The sequence below is a fragment of the Lepidochelys kempii genome, chromosome 15 (assembly GCF_965140265.1).
Source record: "Lepidochelys kempii isolate rLepKem1 chromosome 15, rLepKem1.hap2, whole genome shotgun sequence".
Taxonomy (NCBI): Eukaryota; Metazoa; Chordata; order Testudines; family Cheloniidae; genus Lepidochelys; species Lepidochelys kempii.
Genome location: NC_133270.1, coordinates 32,469,339 through 32,491,944, shown reverse-complemented (window position 1 = coordinate 32,491,944; position 22,606 = coordinate 32,469,339). Strand labels below are relative to the sequence as shown.

The 22,606-nt window shown below is 49.7% G+C and overlaps 1 protein-coding gene across 2 annotated transcripts in view; it reads left to right on the top strand.

Moving 5' to 3' along the window:
* Positions 1-22,606, top strand: part of TTC28 (tetratricopeptide repeat domain 28) — a 510,505-nt gene that overhangs the window by 465,707 nt on the left and 22,192 nt on the right. For both annotated transcript variants that reach the window (XM_073313673.1, XM_073313672.1), the window contains exons 14-15: positions 9,202-9,346; positions 20,541-20,720. In XM_073313673.1, coding sequence (XP_073169774.1) covers positions 9,202-9,346; positions 20,541-20,720 — 325 coding nt within the window. The remainder of the gene's footprint in view (positions 1-9,201; positions 9,347-20,540; positions 20,721-22,606) is intronic.

Genomic DNA, 22,606 nt, shown 5'->3' with positions numbered 1-22,606 from the left:
TCTCTGTTTGCTCCCATTCAAACTTCCCCAACCATGATGACCCGGGCACCAGCTGGGGATCAGGAAGGAATTCCCTGGGGGCTGCTGGGACGTTTTGCTTGCTTGTTCTCCACACTAGCTATTGTGATTGCAGGAGGGTGATGCGCATCAATTCTATATCCGGGCTCACTGCAAGTCAGTCATATGGTGCCTGAATGTCTTTTCTGTCACGTGGAAGCCGAGGTGTGTGAAGTAAGTCTCCTGGGAGTCGCACGCGCAGTAAGTCAGTTTGCAGATGCTGGGAGAGGCATGGGGACTGCGACTCCAGGCGCTGACCTAACTTCCTCCTGGAGAGAGATGTGGAGTAGCACTGGAAATGCTCCATATCTCCTTGCTGATCTCATTAAATATGTTGAGATCCGGTAGAATAGCGAACTACCCTTCTGTGGCCCGTGTGAGACCACACCTGCTATGTGAATCACTTTCCCTGGAAATTAGGGAAGTTTTAGTGACCGCCATAATCCTGCCACAGCCATTTGATTCCAGGCTCAGGCTTGGAAACAAAGTGAGAGTAGGGGCCAATGCTGGAGTTCAGCTGCCCTCTGCCGGCCTGGCTAGGCCTCTTCTCTCAGGTCAGCTCCTGACAGACAATTAAACGAAGGGCTGTGCACAGCGGGGAGGGCAGAGGGAGCTTTGCAGACCAGTGATACTTTTCTGTGTTCAGTTCTACTGTACTGTGTGTTGTGGACTGTGCAGCTGGTGCCATGTGACACACACAGCCCAAGACAATGGGGAGAGCTTGCTCGTCACAACCCCAGATTCAGCAAGGAGTCAGGTTAAGTCAGGGGTGGGCGAACGATGGCCCGGGGCCACATCCGGCCCATCAGACGTTTTAATCCGACCCTTGAGCCAGGACCGGCTCTAGGCACCAGCAAGCACCTTTTTTTTTTTTTTTCTTGCTTGGGCATTTGTGCTCTTGGAACTTGGGGCGGCAAAAAGCCTAGAGCCGACCCTGCCTCGAGCTCCCGTAGGGGAGCGGGATCTAGGGCTTGCCCTGCTCCATGTGTGCTGTGGCTCTGCGCAGCTTCTGGAAGCAGTGGCATGTCGCTCCTCCAGCTCCTATGTATAGGGGCAGCCAGGGGGCTCTGTATGCAGCCCTCGCCCCAAGCGCCGGCTCTGCAGCTCCCATTGGCCAGGAACCGCAGCCAATGGGAGCTGCAGAGGCGGCGCCTGCAGACAGCGCAGCACGCAGAGCCGCCTGGCCGTGCCTCCACATAGAAGCCAGAGGCAGGATATGCTGCTGCTTCCAGGAGCTGATTGAGGTTAACGCCACCCAGAGCCTGCACCCCGACCCCCTCCTGCGCCCTGATCCCCCTCTTGCCCTCTGAGCCCCTCGGTCCCAGCCCAGAGCACCCTCCTGCACCCCCAACCTTTCATCCCCAGCCTCACCCCCGAGCCCACACCCCCATCTGGAGCTCTCACCGCCCCCGCACCGCAGCCCCCTGCACCCCAACCTCCTGCGCCAGTCCAGAGCCCCCTCCCATACCCTGAACTCCTCATTTCTGGCCCCACCTCAGAGCCCTCATCCTCTCCCACACCCCAACCCCCAATTTTGTGAGCATTCATGGCCCACCATACAATTTCCATACCCAGATGTGGTCCTTAGGCCAAAAAGTTTGCCCATCCCTGGGTTAAGTTCTATGTGACAAAGAATTAGGCTGGAAGGAGAGAAAATGGGAATGGATAGTGTTCCCACTCTGCTGTTGCCCAGAATGAACAAGGGATGTCTGGCCTCTCAGAGAATCACTGTGGGAACACTGTCCATTCTCATTTTAGCCTCTCAGATTAAAAAATCAACCAACTGAATCAAATAGCGATCAAGAATTAAAACCACCCTCTAGTTCCCCAGGGCGTGATTACTAGTCTACCCAGGCAGCATCGGCATGTTAATGCCTCCTGCTGGTTGCATATGTGCTGTGAGATGCAGAAGCAAAGTGTAGGGTGTTGTACAGAAGTCAGGGGCACTATACACCTTTTAACAGGAAGCTGTAAAACCTGTGGATACCCAGCAGCAGGCTGGCACTGAGGCTCCTGCTTCATTGGCACTTATGCTGCGGGGGCAGGAAAGTGAAGTCTTTTGTCTATGAATAGAGAATAGAAGGACATGCTTTCTAAGAACGATGCAAGGCCCAAGCAGGATGCTCAGGTCTTGCATTTGGATGCTTAAGTTCATCAGAAGGGTGTTTGCCTGGCGACATGCCAGCGTGAATGCCCCCAAAGGACATAGCACAGCAAAGCGGGGGCTGAAATTAATGAAGGGCGAAAGCAGCCCATGACCCTACCATAGCTGTACACGCCCTGTATACCGTCTCCCAGACACAGTCGGTCTTATCTCATTCAGGGTTTTACCTGCTGCCCATCCCTGTGGTATCTGATCATGCTCACCTCCCCCCGTACAACATGCATTCCAGCACGGAGGAGAGCAGAGCTGTTTCCCTAATAGTTCAGGGCTCTCCTGCTGTGGCTGTGCCCTCGTGGAGGAGAAGCATGTAGTCAGTCTTTCTGGAGCAGTGTCAGGCCTGATCAGGCAGTGAAGGGGTGTCTGGCTGGCCTAGGCTGATGTGAGTTTTCGGGAGACAGATGAAAGCAGTGGCCGAGAAGCCCCTTATCTAATTGGCCCTGTGCCGGCTAAGGGTACTGGCCTGCTCTGAGCAGCACTGGGGCTGCCTGAACACAGGCCACATGGCAGAGAGGGCTGGGTGGTCTGTGGGTTCGGGAACCAGTTGAAAGCAGACCCGGGGAGCTCAAATCTGGGTATTTCTAGCACTCCGTGCAGCTCGATGTGAGAGTGAGAATGATCCTGGCTGTGCATCTGGGGTGGCATCTCTGGGATTAGGCTCTCTGGGTACCAGTTTTGGTGGAGGCATGTCCAGTGGATGTCTGCTGTTCTGAGGCTGTGAAAGTGCTTCTGGCGGGCATGGGCTGGAGAACAAGAAACTCGGTGTGTGAAAAATGGTACTTTCTAAATTTGTTTTCATGGCGTTTCATCACAAAACCAAGACCGTTGATTCGGGGGAACTGTAGCCCAGAATAGCCAGTCGCCCAGTGGTTGGGGCGCTAAGCTAGCTGAGATGTCAGCCACATCTCCTGCTCTGAAGTTCCATCCTGGTCCTGAGAAACCTTTCCAAGGACAGAACATTACACTTAACATAAGAACGGCAATACTGGGTCAGACCAGAGGTCCATCTAGCCCAGTATCCTGTCTTCCGACAGTGGTCAATGTCAGGTGCCCCAGAGGGAATGAACAGAACAGGTAATCATCGAGTGATCCAACCCCTGTCGCCCATTCCCAGCTTCCCTCCCATCAGTTCCCATCCAGCTCGGCTGCCGCCCCCAGACTCCTGTCTCATGGTCTTTGTCCATGCCTGTGAATACTGTCTGACTTGTTTGGAGTCCTGAGTGGTGCCAGGCCCTGATGCATGGAGGTGGGATCGGCAGCCTTGTCTCTGGTGCTCCCTGTGTGACCCTTTCCTACACCCAGGTGTCCTACCCAGTCTGTCCCTCTTGGGCCTGCCTTAGACCAGATCAGTGGGAGGTGCAGCACGTGATCTCTCCCCTTTTCTCTGTGGAGCTTGCAAGGTCACTCTTGGGCCTCTTTGAGGGTCAAAGCACAGTGACACTGATATGCAGTCATCTCCACAGCCTGGTTTGAGATCAGCAGCAAAGGGTGAGATCAGCAGCACGGCAGCGTCTGTGCAGGGTTGAGGTGTTGTTCCAGGCATTAGGGGAGAACACACAGCACACAGCCAGGCCAGGAACGCTGCAGCTCAGGCCTGCTGTTAGGCAACAGCAAGAGCATCTGCAGGAAACCAGCCCCGAGACCCTGTAAATGGGACACTTGGCCAGACCGCCTCACTGGCACAGAGAGCTGCTGGGAGGGGGAGTGTGTGCACATGAGAGAGGGGGAAGTTGGCAGCAGGTGCCAGATCTCACATGTCATGCACAAAGGAGCTTTGTCCTTCCTCCCCTTGTGTGGATTTGTTCTCCTCCCGCTCCAAGGGTTTAGAAAGTGAACAATTTATGTTACTCCTTTGGATTTGGACTAATAAAAAAACATCTGAGTGGTAAGCTGATAAATCCAAGGCTGCCTGGCTGCAAAACCCTTTCAGATGGAGACTTTGCTGTTTAGAGTAATCAAGCCGCCTGTAATAAATGTCTGTTATAATTATTTAATGGTGAGAGAGAGGATAATAGTGCCACCTGCTGGCACATAGCTGCTTTCTGCAATGCTGGGACATTACTCCAGCCCTCTAGTCTACAACCATCCACCCCAAAGAAGCAATTGGACACCCCAGTCCTGTGGAGGTGTAGAAGTGGAGTGCTGAGGCCTGGGTGGAGCTGGGGAAATATCACTTGGATTTCCTGAACTGATTTTAAAATCTGCACTTTGCAAAGCGTGAAAACAGTTAAACTCCATGAAGGGAGATCAGCTCTCTCAGCCAGCACAATAGAGCCAGGGAGCAACCTGGTCCACTGGGGCGAGCACAGGGCTGGGGCCAGTCCTAGCTCTGTCACAGACTTATTGTGCAGCCTTGTGCAAATCACTTCAGTCAGATTATCAGATGTGCTGAGCACGCATAGCTCCTGTTAGGTCCCATCAGATGGCTCAGGCCCTTTCAGAAATGGGAATAATCTCTCCCTCCCCCATTCAGGGGCTGCGAGGATGAATTAGATCATCTTTCTGTATAATGCTGAGGACCCAGTTCTGTGCACAGTTTTGCATCTGTATTTGTGTATGTGGTTGCAATGGGGAACTGTGCACACAGTCAAGCGTCTTGCAGGCACAGTCCTGATGCCTGAGCATACATGTGCAGTTCCAGGCACAAGCAGACCTCTCGTCTTCGTAAAAATGTAGGGGGAGTTTTCAATGGCTCAGAGAGCCTTAGGGTGCTAAATTAGGGCTCCTAATTGCCATTTGAAACATCTCCCCTTTAGGCCATGAATGTAAAGTGCAGTTAATGCTGAGCAGCTTCCTTCCTTCCATGAATGGAGTGCAGCCAGCCCCAGGACAGCAGTCAGGGGGCTAGGGAGGGAGAGGTGTTAGTCACAGCAGTGGATTAAGGTCTCGTAGGGTCCTGGGCCGGAGCAAATTGGGGGGGCCCCCAGTGCCAGAACTGTGGCCCCACCCCCTTCCGCCTGTGGTCTCTATTTCACCCACAGCCCTGCCCCATTCTGCCCCTTCCCCCACAGCCGTGCCCTTCACTCACTCCTTTCCCCCCCACTCCACTGCGGCCCTAAGACTGGAGAAACTCTGTGCCTCTGCTGTGGCCCTGGAATCGCGGCGGGGAGCAAGAGGCCTGGGGCCACAGCAGGGGGAGATTTTTCCAGGGCCCCCAGTCATGGCCCCATGGGCCCATGCAGTAATCCACCTCTGGTTAGTCAGTCAATGAGATGAGAGTGTTGCCGGCACCCAGTGCCGAGAGGCTGAACAACAGCTTGAGTTGGTTCGCTACCCGGTGTGCTACACCCAATAATCACAACGGGGTGGAGAAGCAGAAAAGTTTATTTGAAGCTTCAAAAAGGTACAGGGAGATTTGAATCTCAAATCCTGTACAACAGAGCAGGAAGTTACACAGGCTTTTATACATTCTTTTTTTTAGCATACTTATTTAATAGCAAGCTGCTCCAAGTATTCATATAGCCAGCCAATCCAGTTCCCAGCTAGTTCCCTGATTCTCTGTATCATTTGTTAAACTATACATAAAGCTGCTTTATTCAGCATTGTTCTTCCATATTTCCCCTGTTTGGCCTTGCTTAGTTTTAGGCAGTCTGACTCTGCAACATACTGTTGCAGATTCTCAGCATAACTGCTGTGTGTGCCTCCAGGCCGGGGGGCCAAGGACACTTGGGCCTAGCACGCAGAGCTGCTGTGAGTGCCTCCAGGCAGGAGGGGGGGCCAAGGACACCGGGGCCTAGTGCGAGGGGGCTTCATCGACACTTGTGGTCTTCCATCCCCTCGAGTTACCTAGTGGCCATGCCCCAGTGTTCCCAACAAGAGGGTGTTTCTCAGGAGCAGAAGGAGTGTAATGTGTTGATTCTGTGGCTTCACCGGCATACTAGCCTAGTGTGTAAGTGTAAAGACACACCAAGGATGCATGGTTTACCCTTGGCAGGGTATATAATCTGCTAAGAAAAATCTATGCTAATAACAGAGGCTTTGTTAATGTATTTCACTGGATTGATTGGCCTGTCCATTAGGAACTTACTTTGGCTTTGATTTCCTGGGTTTCTGAGTACTTCCCACTTCTGGCTTTTGTCTCTGTCATCTGTTGATAGCACTGTGGGTGTGTGTGACCTGCACAGAGAATTGGGGACATTCAGCACAAGGAATAGAAACATGCAGCCCTGGGAATGGGGGGGGGGGGTTGTTTGGTGGAGGGGCCGTGTGCCCATGCAGCATGGGGGGGGAAGGGGGTTGTTTGGCAGAGGGGCCATGTGCCCGTACAGCATGTGGGGGTGGGGAGGTTGTTTGGCAGAGGGGCTGTGTGCACGTGGGAGGAGGGGGTTGGCGGAGGGGCCATGTGCCCGTACAGCGGGTGGGGGATGTGAGGGGGTTGTTCTGCAGAGGGGCCCTGTGCCCAAGCAGCACGTGGGGGGAGGGGTCGTTTGGCGGAGGGGCCCTGTGCCCGTACAGCGTGTGCAGGAGAGGTTGAGTCTGGCCCCGGGGTCTCAGCACTGAGCAGCATGGGAACGCCAGCGGGAGAAGGAGCATCTCGCTGGGGTTGTAACTTGCCGCGCCGGGCGGGGTCACTCAGAACTCCATCAAGGGGATTGTTCATGCTCGGCCTGGCGCCCTGGTCTAGGTGGGTGGTGCAGGTGTTGATGGCCAGCGCAGGCAGACGTGGCTCTGGGCTGTGCCTGGAAGGGAGAGCCGCACGCTTGGCTTAAACACCTTCCTCGGACTCCAGCTGGCCTGGCCAGGACCTGATGGTTCAAAACATCCTTCTTGTTCTTTGTTGGGTGCTGTAAGGGCCCAGGCAGAGCTCACATCCCACTAAGGAGCTCATAGTCCAGTTATTGCACCCAGACCAGCCGCTGGGCATCAGGAGCCCTGGCAGTTACTTTTAATTCCACTTCCTTCCTTCTGCTGATACTGGGGAGGAGAGGGCAGCCCAGGGCAGGGAACCTCACCCAAGAGGGGGATGTGATGAGGAGTGGATGGGGCCTGGCACGCTGATGCTGGGAGGCTGTTCTGTCCACAGTGATGGGAGCTGGGGAAGGGCACTGCGGGAACAGTGCAGCTGGAGTGAAGAGGCCCAAGGAGAGGAGAGATGCCATCCAGGTGGAGTTGGGGGGGGCCACAGAGATGAGGATCTTGAACTGGATTCAGGGTACAAAGGGAAGATGGTGAAGGGCTCAGTAGGACAGTGATGTGCTGAGGTGGGCTGAGTTCTGGGGGCCAGAAGGCAGGAGATGGCTAGGGCCTGGATAACTGCAGGAGCTGTTGGACAGTGGGGTGGGTCTCACTTTCAATACTACAGTACATGTTGTGCAGGAAAGAGCCCGGCAGGCTGGGGAGAAGCAGAGAATGGCCCCGGATTGTGAGTCTGAGTGGCACAGAGGATCGTGTCAGGCTGCAGCCTGCTGGAGGTCACTGCATGCTCAGAGAAAGCCAACTCAGAACAGCACTAGAGGCGACTGACCCTTTGCTGAGTGTAGAAGGGGCTGGCAGGAATCCAACTCAGCAGCCCCTCTTGGGCCAGGTCTGGGGAGAAGGGTTCGGTGCAGTGGCACTGGGGCACTGTGGGGGCACAGCTTTGGGTGCTGGCATTTGGGCACTGTACAGTGGAGTTGCAGTGCTCACATCTGGACCTCAGCAATGAACCTCTGTGTCGGCTAGTGCAGAGAGAGCGGCTCTAAATGTGCAGGCGATGGTTGGGAGAAGCAGCAGTTAGTGCTGCCCCCAGGGAATAGGAAGGAGGAAGCAAAGTATCTCCCAGCAACGAAATGAGGTGGCAAAGATGGAACACCAGCCGGGAGACGAATCTGCAGGGCCATGGATTGATCGGCAGCCTTGTCTCTGGTGAGTTTTTGTCCTGCACTCACTTAAGGAGGAAGCTGCAGTGAGGCAGGCTGGAGTCTTAAGTACTGGGGTTGGGAGGCCGAGCTCTGAACTCCCCCCTGAAAAGTGCTTGGGTAACAGGTGTGAGAGGGGCCACTCGCTGATCCCTGGGACGCCCATGTCCGGCGTCTGCTCCCTCCTGCCGGCACTAGGGCTGGGTCCCAGAGCACCTGATTCCCTCTGGTCTGCTTTCAGAGTAACAGCCATGTTAGTCTGTATTCACAAAAAGAAAAGGAGTACTTGTGGCACCTTAGAGACTAACCAATTTATTTGAGCATGAGCTTTCGAGAGCTACAGCTCACTTCATCGGATGCATGGTCTGCTGTTAGTTAGCGTGTGTGTGTGTGTGTGTCTTGTCCTGCGGCTGTTTCACGGCAGATTCCAGTGCTCTGACTGGGCCTGACGGAGAAGTGCTGTGTGATGCTTGTGGCCGTAGGTGCACAGGACTTACTCTGGGCCCAGTGCTGTCCGCTTGGGTTTAGGGGGATGTTGGGCATTCTCAGGGTCACTCTTGCAGCTGAAGGACGCAGCTGTGTCTAACAGAGGCTGTAGCTCCAAGTCAGCAGCTTGCTGGCTCCCAGCCCAAGGGGAGGGAGCTGGGCTCCCTCAGGGAGGCTTTCCTCTGTATGGGACCATGCCGACTAAGGGCAGCAAGCACAGGTGTCTGCCCAGCGCTCCCTTTGTCATGTTTGCCTTTTGATGCCATCTCAGATTAATTGGTGCCTAGCGCCAATGTAAATGTTCCTGCGGCTGCAGGCAAGTCTTAATGGGTCTCACATTCGCCTGCACACAATCGCTGCACACAAGTATGTAATTAAGTGCTTTGAACAGCACTTTGGGACATTTGATTCTGTAGAGAAACTCCATAGAAATGTAAGCTGTTGTCTGCAGCTGGTTCACCCTGTGGTTTCTCTCATTGTTCTGTGTGGTGTGCAACTGAATGGGATAATCAAACCAGGGAGGAAAGCTGCTCCTGGAATAGCAGCCTTTCCTGGGCAGGCCTGGGGACTGGCTTCTGGGCAGCTAAGGTTATGCCAGGACAATCCACTTCAGATCTCCACACGTTTCCAGTTAACCTCTCGCTTTCCTTCTATCCACAGGAGCTGTCAGAGCATGACCAGTCTGTTCAGCAGCACCATGTGTCCTGCTAAGGATGGAACATCCTCTCTTCCCAGGAGGCAGAGCACCTTCTCCAAACCCCCATTACGTGCGCTCTATGACCTGTTGATAGGGCCCATGGAAGGGGTAAGTGCCTTGGTACAGGCAAAAGTTGCAGAGTCCAACTTACCAAAACTTTTTGGGGCTTGGAAAGGAAGAGGCTAGATAACTCAAGGCTTGGAAACGAAGCACAGAACTTTTCACTGGTGGGTGCCTGGTTCCAGTGTGGCCCAGCTGGGTGACTGGATAGCTCAGGGAGTTGGTAATACGGAGCATTGCTGGATTGAATCCAGGAGAGGAATAGCAACTGCAAGTACTTCCAATGGGTGGCTGTTCAGTGGACCCTACATGAAATGAGTTTGGTGGATCTCAGTCCAGTTCCAAGTGGGAGACATGTCCATATGTCCAGCTTCACCACTTGGTAGCCTTAGCAGAGAGGCCAAGGGTGGACTGTTTCATAAAGAGTGAACTCTCTTCTCACTCCCAAGGAGATCCCTCTAGGACAGGGATCTCAGGGAGTGGCATGTTGGTGAGGAAGCTTGCCCTGGTAATGCCTATGCTGTATCCATTCTTAGGATAAAGACTGCCTCAGTGTCCCAGGCTCTCAGCCCAGGACCATTCACTGTTACCTCCTCCTGTGACTTGTTACCAGACAGAACCCAAACCCTGCCGGTGTATATGTTCCCGCATACAGCGATAAAAGAGCCCTCTGCCCAACCTCTTCTCTGTACTTTCCACTACCTGGGGCTGCTAGTGTAGCTGCATTAATGTGTTCACTTATCCCAGGCTGGGACGCTGTCTGAAATGCTGAGGGTGGGGGGTTGTGCCTGTGGGTTTCCATGTAGGATTCCCATGTGTTTGACTCATCTTGGTCTGTGCCGGTGGGTCTTCGGCCATGGGAATGGCCTGCCCCTGGGTGCAGAGTGAAACATTTTTCTTGACCCACCAGAAGAGGGGCTGGGCAAGGAGATGGGATCTGAAAAAGGGGGCAGTCTGGCTACAGGGTGATCCACAGAATGGAGTAGCTGCAGGTTGAATTCAGCCCTGGCTCCCTCAGTGAGATCCCAGGAGGGTCCCCATGTCCCTTTCTAAGGATGCTGATAAGTGTGACATCTGCTGAGCTCTGACTGACTGAACGTTCTGCGCAGAGCACTCCCAGGCAGCTTGTCTCCGCAGGGGGCGGGAGAGGGGCTGACTATTACTATCTTCTTAGATTCCTCAGCTTTCCCCCATGTTGTGTTTTTATCAGAGTGCCTCTCCAGGACTTTTAATATTTTTGCTGCCCATCTCTGAGCCTGTGAATTTCTGCTGCATCTTTTCAGAGACAGGGTGCTCTGTGGCAGGGTGTTCCATGCAGCAGGTATGGGATGTGTGGAGTGTCTCATGCAGAGGGGTTGGTTGCATGCTGTATGTGTGATGGGGTGTTCCAGGTATCAGTTCATCCCATGCAAAGAATCTGAAAGGCGCCACATGCAGCATAGTGGCACGGTGGTCATATGCAGGAGCGCATCGCATGGAGCGGATGCGAAGAGAATTCAACCCATTGGTGTGGAAGGGAATCCTACCAGACTAACCAGATCTCTGACACCACTTGGGCTAGTGCCTGAGCTCTGGGTGAGGAGTCCGGGGGCTGGGATTCTAATCCCAGCTCTACCAGCGACTTGCTGAGTGACCAGGGGCAAGTCATGTCCCCTCTCTGGGCCTCTGGTTTCCAACCCTTTTCAAACTCTGAAAATGCTCAAGTTAGTGATCAATGAAATTGACACCTGAGGTTAAATGCGGAATGTGTAGCAAGCAGGCCAGGGGTAAAACAAGGTTGAAATAAAGAAGCCTTTTGCTAGTCACTCCCTGGCCTCTTTGCATGTGTGCGGGATCTTTGCTCTCCCTTCGCCTGCTTTTTGTGTATTTGGCCTATAAGCTCTTTGGGGCAGGGCCCATGCCTTACTCTGTGTTTGTATCACACCCATCCTGATGGGTAGGTCTAGGCGCTGCCTCAAACATAAATGATAACCTGCATAGTGAGGATGTTCTCTTACCCCTCTCCTGGGCTGTGCAGTTCGATAGCTACTGTTTGCAGAGCCCTGGAGTACACCAGCGTAGAATTGCTGACTCCTAGCCAGTTGCAGCTGTTAACTCCTGCCCGTCGGCCTGCTGACCTTGTACTTTCCAGGACTGACTCTAAGGTGGCTCCTCAGCCTTTCTGCAACTTGCCTTTCTGATGCTCCTCCTGCACCCTCATTAGATCCTGCAGAATTCCCTTCCTCAAGGCTGAGAGAGGCCAAGGCTGATTCCTTTCCCCGAACTCCAGCCCAAACCTGGCTGTCCCCTGCCCTGCCGTCTCAATCTCAGCTCTGTCCTTCCGAACAAGAGGTGACCAAAGCTGCAGAGAGCATTCTAACTAGAGGCTTATTGAGTCCATACTAGCTTGTCCTGATTTATACTCCACATCTATTGCAAAGCCATGTAAGTTATATCCCCACAAGGTCGTTCTCAGTTCCTTTTACTGCTGTTAAACAACGTGCAGACGGAGTCAGTGAATCCCCAGAGCCTGCTTCTCCACTGCACGGCCATGTGAAGGGTGTTTTCACCCCAGGTTTCCTTAGGCTTCTGTATATTGAATGATGTGAGTCTGAGTAGACCTGAAAGCCTTGTCCTCCTCTCCTTTCCCCACCCATCCCGCAATGCTGTGTTACAACAAGAGCCTGGCATAGTCAGTAGGAAAGTGCTTCCCAGGGCCCTAGGCGCAGGCTGTGACGGGAGGCTGCTGGGCACAGGTTGGGTTGCTGGCTGTGTTGGAGCTCAGACAGGATATTGCTCTGGTGGTTTGGGGCACCTGGAGGCGTGAGGTTTCTGGGCACTCTTGTCAGGCTGATCTTGAGTGTACAATGCAGGGAGAGCTGCTGGTGAGCAGCGGGGAGAACAGGAGAGAGCTGACAAGGAGACAAACCAGACCATGTGACCTCATTGCTACAGCCACATGCTGTTAAAGGGCCCAGACAATCTGGGGTGCATGGGAGCAGCACCGTGTGCGAGAGACCCGCAGGGAATGCAGCGTGTGGACAAGGCAGAGCTTCTGCGCATAGGAGAGAAATCGCACAAGAAGAGGACTGCACTTACCACTCACACACCACCGCTGTAGACAGGGAATGACTTCAGGTGCCTGCTGAGATGTTTGCTGTGGGGTGTTGAGATGTGACAGAATCACAGTGACCTAAAGAGCTGAGAACAATTTTACAACAATGTATTATCAGAGACAAGACGTCTGGGTTTATCTGCCAGCTGGAATTGTGCTGAGGCATCAGGAAAGTCTGCAGTGATTCTGCATAGTACAGGAGGGGGGCAGTAGCTGAGAGTGACAGACTGCACAAGTTTTGGGGGTTCGCTGCAGGAAGAGTTAATGAGGGGCACTGTCATCTCGCCTACATTCCTGACTTCTCTTGGGGGAGGGATTTAATTGTTGTATTTTTGTTACTCAGAGTAGTGACACCTCTTCCCTAAGAGATGCAGGGAGCCTGTGAATGTCAGAATTCCCCTTCCCCATTTTCCTACAGGTCTTAATTCTCCCATCTTATATGAAAGCCAGAGAGATAGCTTTGCTAGCTGGTACCCGTATTTCCCTCTGCAGCGGCTACATGATTCTGTCCAGTAGGGGGAAGTGCTGCACTGTCAAAGTGAGCTGACCTGGGAAGGTGGCTGCAGGTTTCCTAGACAGAATATAGACTTGTGTTTTCAGCCTTTCAATAAAAATATTGAAAATAAAAGTCTGACATTATAAATCACAGACACTTCAAGACTAAAGAGATTAGCCCCTTTATGCAGTGCTCATAATTATTTGAACAACTGTCTTTGTTTAGCAGCTGTGATGTTGTTAAGGGCCTGGGTCAGAGAATCTGGAAAGCGGAATGGAATAATACTTTACCTTAGGCGTTACGCCGCTATTTGATTTAATTTTTGCTTAAGGGGAAAGCGCTGCCTTGGCGGCTTCCTTGAAACATGCTGTCCTTTGCTGTCAGGAAGGCAGCCACACTTGGACTTATCTTTAAGAAGTGCATAGTATAGTTGCATACATCAGCCATCATGAAGCATTATATCAGCTCCAGTCTGATCCTCACAGGAGAAAGGGCTTAGGTTCTAAAGCTGCCACATCAGAAAACTTGCAAGGGAACCACTGTGGGTGCAAAAGGAGATGGAGAGCCAATTGCACCTGCAATGCTGATGACAGACAATAGGCCACAAGGAGCAGCAGTGGGGACCTGCTGAGTTTCCAGATCGCTGTGGTCACTGCTAACCTACCTGAGTATCAACTCTGGAGTGGCTTCTCTGGCTCTGCTGCAGTCTGTTCAGCTAGAGGGTGACAGCCTTGGGAACACCCACCCTGTGCCTCTCTAACATTTTTCAGTTGCTGTGGCATCTGGATGCTGCTCAGATGTCCTGCTCCTTTCCAACCAACCTGCAGGGGAAGAGCAGGAGCTTGGGGCTGCCTCCAGGCTTCTGGTTTGCCCCTGGTTGAGATACTTGTGGTGAGGTGAGCGCAGACTCAGGAGTGATTAGGCAGGGGTGGGAAGATGATTTCTGGCAAGCTGTCTGTCTGATATACAGTCATGATAAGAACTCCCTATGAGATTTCCCAAGACGCAAACAGCATTTCTGGAGAGCTGCCCAAGCAGCCAGCACTGCCATCATCAGGTCTTGTGAGAAGGTGTCAATGGTTTGGATTTAGGTGTCACCAGAGATTTCTCATTCGAGCTACTAACTCCCAGTGAGCTGTTTGACATCTAGAGACCAGACTATCAGTTCATTGTGGTCAGCTGCCGATCCTTTGCAATTCAGGCACCTTAAAATGTCCACTGGCATCTGTGGTCCACAGGAAGTCCCTGTATCAAGTTGTATTTGGTTATCAAAGTTGTTTACTTTTCCTGTGATTCCAGTTATTCCAAGTTCCTTAGGGAGGTGTGGATCTGGTTCCATGGCAGCAGGACAGAGGGGGCGGGTATGTCTGAACTGTGGAGTTTATTCTTTATATAGCTAGTTTGTAATTAATTAATAGCAGGCTTTACCAGGTGCAAAGTGTTATATCATACCCAGAACGTCAGACCACCTGATGTCCGAGATCCTCAAGCAGGTTTCAGTGTCACAAAACAATAACTCAACAGGACAAATACAGAGTCTAACTCTCCCTTCTTGAGTTTCTAAGCAGACAAGATGAGGATAATTTTTCAGACATTAATGCTCTTTTCTAAAGCTGGGACAGCAGGGAGAACAGACACGTGATTGTGCTGGACCACAATGCTGGCCGTATGAGAAGAGAAACAATTCCCAGCCACCCCAGGGAGTCTCTGGGATACAGGATTATTTTAGAGAGAGTGGTTTTTTTGGCACATTGGTCCTGCCTGTACAAAGTCTTTCACAGCTGGAGATGTAACTGCCATGAGCCTGGACCCAGTGTCCACCAACTTAAGCTCATCCGTACCTCTGTAACAATGCATGAAAATCCTAGAGAACATGGCCAGGATTCTGTAGCCTGATCTATAGATGATGTAATAATTACATTGATTACTTAAGAATTCCCATTTATGACTTTGAGGGTTGGCAGGTATTTGTCCCAAGATCAGGCCCAGTATTATTCAAATTATTACGTGCACAGCAGCAACACACACTCTGTAGGAGCTCTTCTGTATTTACAGATACTTTATTAACACATTTATCTCAGTCACAAACACCCCAACTCAGGAAGATAAACAGAGATACCATAGAATGTATATCTGCACATCATATACTCACACCATCTCGTGTAGAACAACCTGAAATGTTAGCCATCATCTTCCACATCACCATCACCTTCCCTCTCATCATCAGTGGCGGTTGTTCTGGCACCTCCCAGGGGCTACATCTTTCTCCTACTGCCCGTAGGCTGGGATGCAACTTTTATAATATGTTATGCTGATGCCACCATGTCTAATGCATATTCACTAGGGGTTTCTCCTCTCTTCCTTATTTGTATTTCCTCACTTTACTAATGCTGGAGTGTCCTTCTCCTATAGAAAGAAAAGGAGTACTTGTGGCACCTTAGAGACTAACCAATTTATTTGAGCATGAGCTTTCATCACGAAAGCTCATGCTCAAATAAATTGGTTAGTCTCTAAGGTGCCACAAGTACTCCTTTTCTTTTTGCGAATACAGACTAACACGGCTGTTACTCTGAAACTTCTCCTATAGGTTAGTATATCAGTGATCTCAACTTATTCTCATATACATCAATTCGTTGCCGTAGCTCTCTTGTGGTTAGTCATATCGGGATGTTTTCTCATATTTCTGTGGTTGGCAGGTGTCATTATGGTCAAAATTCCCCTTGCACACTTTATTTTCAGTTCCCCAAAACTCAGGGGTGACCATTAGATCATTTGTCTGTGCCAGAATTCATGGGCCCCAAGCTTTATGCTAACTGCTGGAGGTAATGTCTCACAGGGTACAGGCCTGTAGATTCCTTGCATTACTGCTGAATATAATGCAAACAGAATATAATGAAGGCAAGGCAGTGAATATAATGAAGGCAAGCTAGCCCTGTGGGCTACAATTAGGAAGGCGGCACCTGCTTTCAGGGAGGGGAGTAACGTTACTGGTGATGATTCTAGTGCAAGGCTCCTAACAGTCAGAGAGCTCTGAGAGGAGCCATTTGCTGAGCAGGCTTTTTGTGCTGGCTTCTGCAAGGTCCTGGAATAAGCTAAATCTGGGAGCTGTACTTCAGCCTTTGTCCAAAGGACTAGGGCTAGGCTGGGAGTGGATCTCCAAGTGTTCTTGGCACCTGCTATCTCCCTCCAGCCTGAGGAGCAACACGGCTGGGCCCTGTGTTGTGATTTTGTGAGACTGACTCAAGGTACCCTGTGGCTGCTGTCCCTGGTGTTAGGGGCTGTAGATAAAGCCTCGGAGAGCCTGCTGCCCAGCATTACAATAACTAATCATATGTGGGGATGGACAGAAGTGGCAGACCATATATGATCACCTCAGCAAATGGCAGCTCCTTCTCTGCCCAGATATCCAGTCCCCTCACTGGTGTCCATAGCGCAGTGACTGCTAAGAGGGACCACCCAGACCAGCAGCTTGTTGGCATTTTAGTGGCTGACCCCACTGCCGGTGCCCAGCAATTTGTCGATCACAAAGGCAAACAATTATGTGGCCTTTACAGCCACCATCATGTGCTGGGACCTGGAACCCCATGGCTGCCAGTGGTGCCCATGTCCTTGGCCTGATGCAGAGCAGGGGATCCCATGCTTTGCACTTCAAACCTTACATCCATTGCTTTCATCGAACAGCTTCTTTTTGTTTAAACTCACTCCTGAAAATAGCTCTTGGAGGTATGTGAAATGCAAATGTGCCTCATAATTTTATTTCTGTTTCCCTAACACACATGCAGCTAACATGAAAAAATATTAAACCCTGGGGGTTTCCCATACAAATGGAAAATTCTGCTAGGCACATGTCACTATGGCTTAGATAGTCTCATTATGTTGCCTGCAGCTAAAGCTCCCGGAGCAGTAAGTCAAACGGAATATATAAAAAAAACATTTCTGGAAAACAACAACCCCCTGGTGGGAAGCTACTGCTTGTCAACTTGGTCTCTGCAGAGAGAGGCAAAATTGAGCAGAGGCTGGTAAATTTAGCTGCAGAGCACGCAGTCTGGTTCACCACAGGCAGTGTGCAGGGGGAGGCCTCCCTCAAGGAGCTGTTGGTGCTTGTAAACAATATGTCAGAATGGAGAGGACATTTTTCTCAGGAAGGCTCCTGAGGCAGCTGGATGTCAGAGTGACTGACCCTGTATCTTTGTCTCCAATCGGTGGAGCAGGGTGAGCTATAGAGCTGCAAGGAGGGCAGGAAAAACAGCAAGAGGTCAGTGACTATTTTTAACTCCTCTTAAAAGAAAATCTCTTTCTTTTCCTTCTGCCGTTTTATTCCCATTTCAAATGGGAATGTTTCTTGTTCTCTCTCTCTCTCTTTCGCCGCCTACCTGTGTGTCTAGCCTGCCTCCTTTGTGTCTGACCCTTCCTTAGGTGTTGCCTCAGCCTCCATCAGTGGGTGGCGGCCAGAGGGAATTTAAGACCCTTATTAATGTTGCTCTGTTTTTGCTGTGGTCTGTGTGCTAAGCTTAGAGAATCCCACAGAAGATTCCTGTTACTTTTCAAGTCATCAGTGAAGTGAGATCAGTGGGTCTCAATCTGAGGTACAGCTATCAACATTAAAAACTGCTGCATGTCATGACTGGAAATCTCTGCTCAGAAGAGGTCAAGGCCTGGGATCAGGGAGCTGTGGGTCAGGACAGAGATGTATCATCCGAGCTGTTTGAGGAGAACTTGGCAGAAGCAATAAAATGCACCAAGTCTCTCTCTGTCCTAATGTACACACATCCAGTCCGTTCCCTCCCGGTTCCCTGGTTACTCAGCACATGCAGACGCAGTCACTGCTGCTGCTTTCTGACTCCTTTTTATTCAAAGGGGTTTGTTTTGTCATTTGACAAGTCAGGCCGTGAACTGTTTGGACAGGGGAAAGAGACACTTCCAGAAAGGAGATCCTGCAGCCTCCAGTTCAGTGGGAATGAGAGAATGAAATTGGCTCTAAATCAAGGAATCTAAAAAGGGGCAATGTAGGTCAATAATGTGAGAGAGAGGCAGAATGTGAGTGTCACTTCTCCCAAGAACAATGTGTCTGTCTGGAGCCAGAGAGGTTATCTAGGTTGTTACCTTCACAATATCGGTCAAAATGTTTGAGAGAGCCATGTCTAGTGTTGCCCGTGCTGGAGCCAGGATTTTCATTCGGAAGAAATGTTCGGAGCGCTTGGAGTGTAATTCAGAATCCCACTCCAAATGGTGTGGGCCAATTTTATCTTCATTTGCTGAGCAGCATGAGTAGCTGTCTTTTTCCTGTCAAAACAGATGTTTGCCATGTCTGATGGCAGCTTAAATGGTGTCACTCAAGAAATTATAGCCCTGAGTGCTGAGCCCTGGTCTCCATCCTGCCAGTGAATATGGAACACCTGGCTCACGCTTGGGGAACAAGAGGTCTCAAGGGAAATGCAGCAACACATGTTGAACTGGTTAATTCCAAAATCAGGTCAAGTTGAAGCTAAGTCCTCTCTGAGCATGTGCTAAAGGCCTCAAGTTTAAATGAAATGTCGATTTAAAGGCCCACACTAAGCCTGCTGCTCTGACATTGAGGCATCTGTTTGCTCAGCAATTTGTTTTCCGTTTTGTGGTTGAGATTAGTTTTGCTGCTTTTGGTTTGTTTGGTGCTGATGCTGTTTCAGTGCTTCTTGTTCCAAGCTGTATGTGATCTACAGAGCTGCTCACTTTGGGGTGCTGTTTCTGGTCTTGTTCAATAAAACATGATGAAACAGATTAAAATGGAATTCACTTTTACATCCTTAAATAGGACCAGAGGCAGCAGCGACTGTATGTGCCCTTTGTGTCTTGGTCTGTTCTGGTGTCTTGGTGTACCTCGCCTCTGTTTGCCAGAAGCTGGGAATGAGCGACAGGGGATGGATCATTTGATGATTCCCTGTTCTGTTCATTCCCTCTGGGGCACCTGGCACTGGCCACTGTCGAAAGACAGGATAGTGGGCTAGATGGAACTTTGGTCTGACCCAGTAGGGCCATTCTTATGTTCTTACATTCAATACCAACCCAGAAACTAAAGTAAACTTCTGTCTCACCACACTGGTTAAAAAGCAGTCCAAACTGCAGTCTCCATAGGCATCCCCACTACCCAGACACTAGACTTAATGATGAGTGGCCATTGAAAACCACTTTCATCAAACAAAGGTTTCTTCTGAACTCAAAAGATCAACCACATACCCAGGTCAATATATAACTCAGGCCTTACCCAATAATCACACTGTTGCCATATCTAATAGCTAAAGGTTTATTTATAAGAGAAAAGTATAAGTAGAGAGTTAAAATGGTTAAGGAAATCAGATACATACAATCATTGCAGAGTTCTTGTATCCGGTTTGAAGCAGTGATGTTACAGAACACTGGCTTGTAAAGTCTCTGGTAACTTCCAAAAGATTTGGAAGGTCCTCAGTCCATAGTCAATATGCTCCTTTTAGTGTAAGTCCAGAGATCAGAGCAGGAAAGAGGCAAAATGGACGTTTGCAGAGTTGTTTTTTTTACCTTCTCCCATGTGGAGGGACTGCTCTCAGTCTTGGTTTGTTAAAAATGATAGGCACAGGATGGAGTCCAGGGTCACATGAGCAAGTCACATAGCCTTGCATGCTTTGATGACTCATAGGAGAAGCCATTGCCCATATTTTGGCTAAAGCGTCCACAGGAAGGCTCACCAGGCTGGGACAAGCTCTATGGCCCACTGTGTTCTTTAATGGGCAATCAGTTTGAATGGTCGGTTCAGAATGTGCTGGCTAGACTGGATATAAATTACCTTGTGGGGGTTACCCCAGGGGCAGACACATTTGAAATACTGGTACATAGTCAATATTTATAACTTTAGATACAAAGATGATATATGAATACAAACACGATAATCGTACTCAGCAAATCATAATTTTTCCATTGACATCTTACAATGGTATATTTTATACAAGATTTGTTGCAATTCTCTAACAGTGGCAATATTAATTATATAAATGGTCATGTTCCTTTCATACAGATCACATGGGGCTAATGTATGTGGAGGTGGGAGGGGTGGCTAGTCATTTTATGCATAGCAAGAGAGGGGATTAGCAACTTTCAAAGAACCAAATCCAGATTATGCAGTGTTGTTGTAGCCGTATTGGTCCCAAGATATTAGCGAGACGAGGTGGGAGAGGTAATATTTTTTATTGGACCAACTTTTGGACCAAGTCCAGATTAGTGAGCCAGCAAATAGCTTCAGAAGTGGCTTAGGAGACTAGTGATAAGGCAGAGACCAAACATGAGCCTTTGCATCCTTCGGTGGATAGAAAGGTTTGCATTTAAGTGGGAATGGTAGTTATAATACAACAAGGCTGGAGATGCTTACAGAGATCTTTGCAGCAAAGAAGTGGAACCCAGTCCAGTGTATCTGACTAGAGATCTTCTGTCCATGAATGGTTAATCAGTGCAAACATGGCAGGGTGATAGGTGTTGCATCTGAGGTCAAATGTGGTCTGCTGAATAGCAATTTTAAAATAGATGTTTCAGGCTTGCTGATTCTGGGAGCTAGAAAGCCTGACACTTACAGCGGGGCCTGAGCATAGAGTGTTTCTTTGGCTGTGTAGACAAGGGGACTGAACTGCCTGTGTGTCTTTCCTCTTCAGGGTCTGATGCATTCCAGTGGTCCAGTTGGCCGCCATCGCCAGCTGATACTAGTTCTAGAGGGAGAACTGTACCTTATCCCCTTCGCTCTCCTGAAAGGAAGTTCCTCGAATGAGTACCTCTACGAGCGCTTCAGCCTCATCGCAGTACCATCCATCCAGTCACTGAACCCCAGTTCCAAGGTACTCTCCAGCCCCATGCTCCCAAAGCTCCTGCTGTGAGGTGAGACATGCAGGGCCCCATCTGTGCCATGTGAGAGCTGAAGCTACTCCATGCCACACAGGCCCTGTGTGGGCCCCAGGCTGAACTGCAGGGATTGCTGTCTCTTCCAGCGGCATCGGCTACAAAAATGGAAATCACAAACCTACCAACTTCCAGGGTACTGGTGCTGAATGAGCTGGGCACCAACAGTGTACTTCGATGCTTTCCAGAGCAGAGTCAGGCGCGGTCCCTACCCCACAGAGATCACAAATCATGTCAAGGCAGTGGTTGGGATTTCTTTCTGAACTAGACTGCAGGTTCTGGGTGGGTTGAGCTCCCATGCAGACAGAGTGACCTAAACTGAGTTTCCCTGGTGAGTTAATCACATCCTAGCAATCTGCTCATATGTTTGCCTCCATGCCTGTTCCCCTGTGGCGTTGGCCACTGATTCCTCATGACATTGAGGACATAGGTAAAAGCTGATACTTTAAGCAAATTCTGGGAAAATAACGTTTTCATTGATATATGGTAATAACCTTCCACTTCGTAAAGCCCAAAAAATCTGAGGAGTTCAAGGCCAACATCATACCATCAAAGAATGCCACAGGTCTTGGTCTGATTGCTCAGAACAGAGTCTTGTGGTACATCCTGCATTATTGCCATGTGAAATCGTTGTCTAAATAGGAGGATGGGCCTGATTTTATCATGGTTGTTGATGTGTATGACTTGGAGTTTCCCATTCTGGATTCCCATTCCCCAGGAGTCAATCTGTCTCTGGTCAGTACTTGATCTTAAACTGCCACAGCACATTTGTTGGTCAGAGGTTTCCATTGACCTGACTGCAGTGACACCCAGCTACAGTTAATTTAGAGCCCAGCAATGTGTATGGATCATTCAGATGATTCCTTTCAGTGTCTATTACTTAGTGTTTGTCAGCAGTGAACTTCATCAGCCGCTAGATATATAGAGTTTAAGGCCAGAAGGGATCATTAAATCATCTAGTCTAATTTCCTGTATATCACAGACCATTACAGTTACACCTGCATTGAACCCAATAACTTATATTTGACCAATGCATGTCTTCACAAAGGCATCCAGTCTGAGTCTGAAGACATCAAGAAATGGAAAATTCACTACTTCCGTGGTAGTTTGTTTCAATGGTTAATCACCCTCACTGTTTAAAAAGAAAAAAAAAAAGCCTAATTTCTAATTTTAATTTGTCTGGCCTCAGCTTCCGGATGTTATTCTTGTTCTGCCTTTCTCTGCTAGATTAAAGATCCCTTCAGTACCTAGTATTTTCTCCTTATGAAGATACTTATACACTATAATTACACATATTTGAATATTGCCACAACATTAGCACTTATCCAATGTTCCTGAATTTCCCCCGTATTGCAAGATTTGTTAAGTTATTATCAGCAGGCTAGAGATTTCCTCAGCCAACTCTTTTAGGACTCTTGGGTGCAGGTATCTGGGCCTTTGGATTTAAAAGTATTTATCCCTAAGAGATATTTAACATCCTCCCTAGTTACTAATGGAATGGAAAATATTTCATCCTCATGTGATATATCATACTGCTTCTTTCCAAAAACAGAAAAGAAATATTAATTGAACTCTGCCCAACTGCCTAATTTGGTTAGGTCCCTCTGAAGCTCCTCACAGTCTTTTCTAGTCTTGACTAATCTACATAATTTTGTGTCATCTGCAACTGTTGCCAACCAAGGAATTATTTTTATTTCATCCTTTCTAAAGCACTTTTATGTTCATCCTGAACATCCCAAAGGGATTTACAAGCAGGAATTGGTTCATTCACCCTTCACAGTACTGACTGTTTCAGAAACAGCTCATAATAGATTCCGTAAATTTC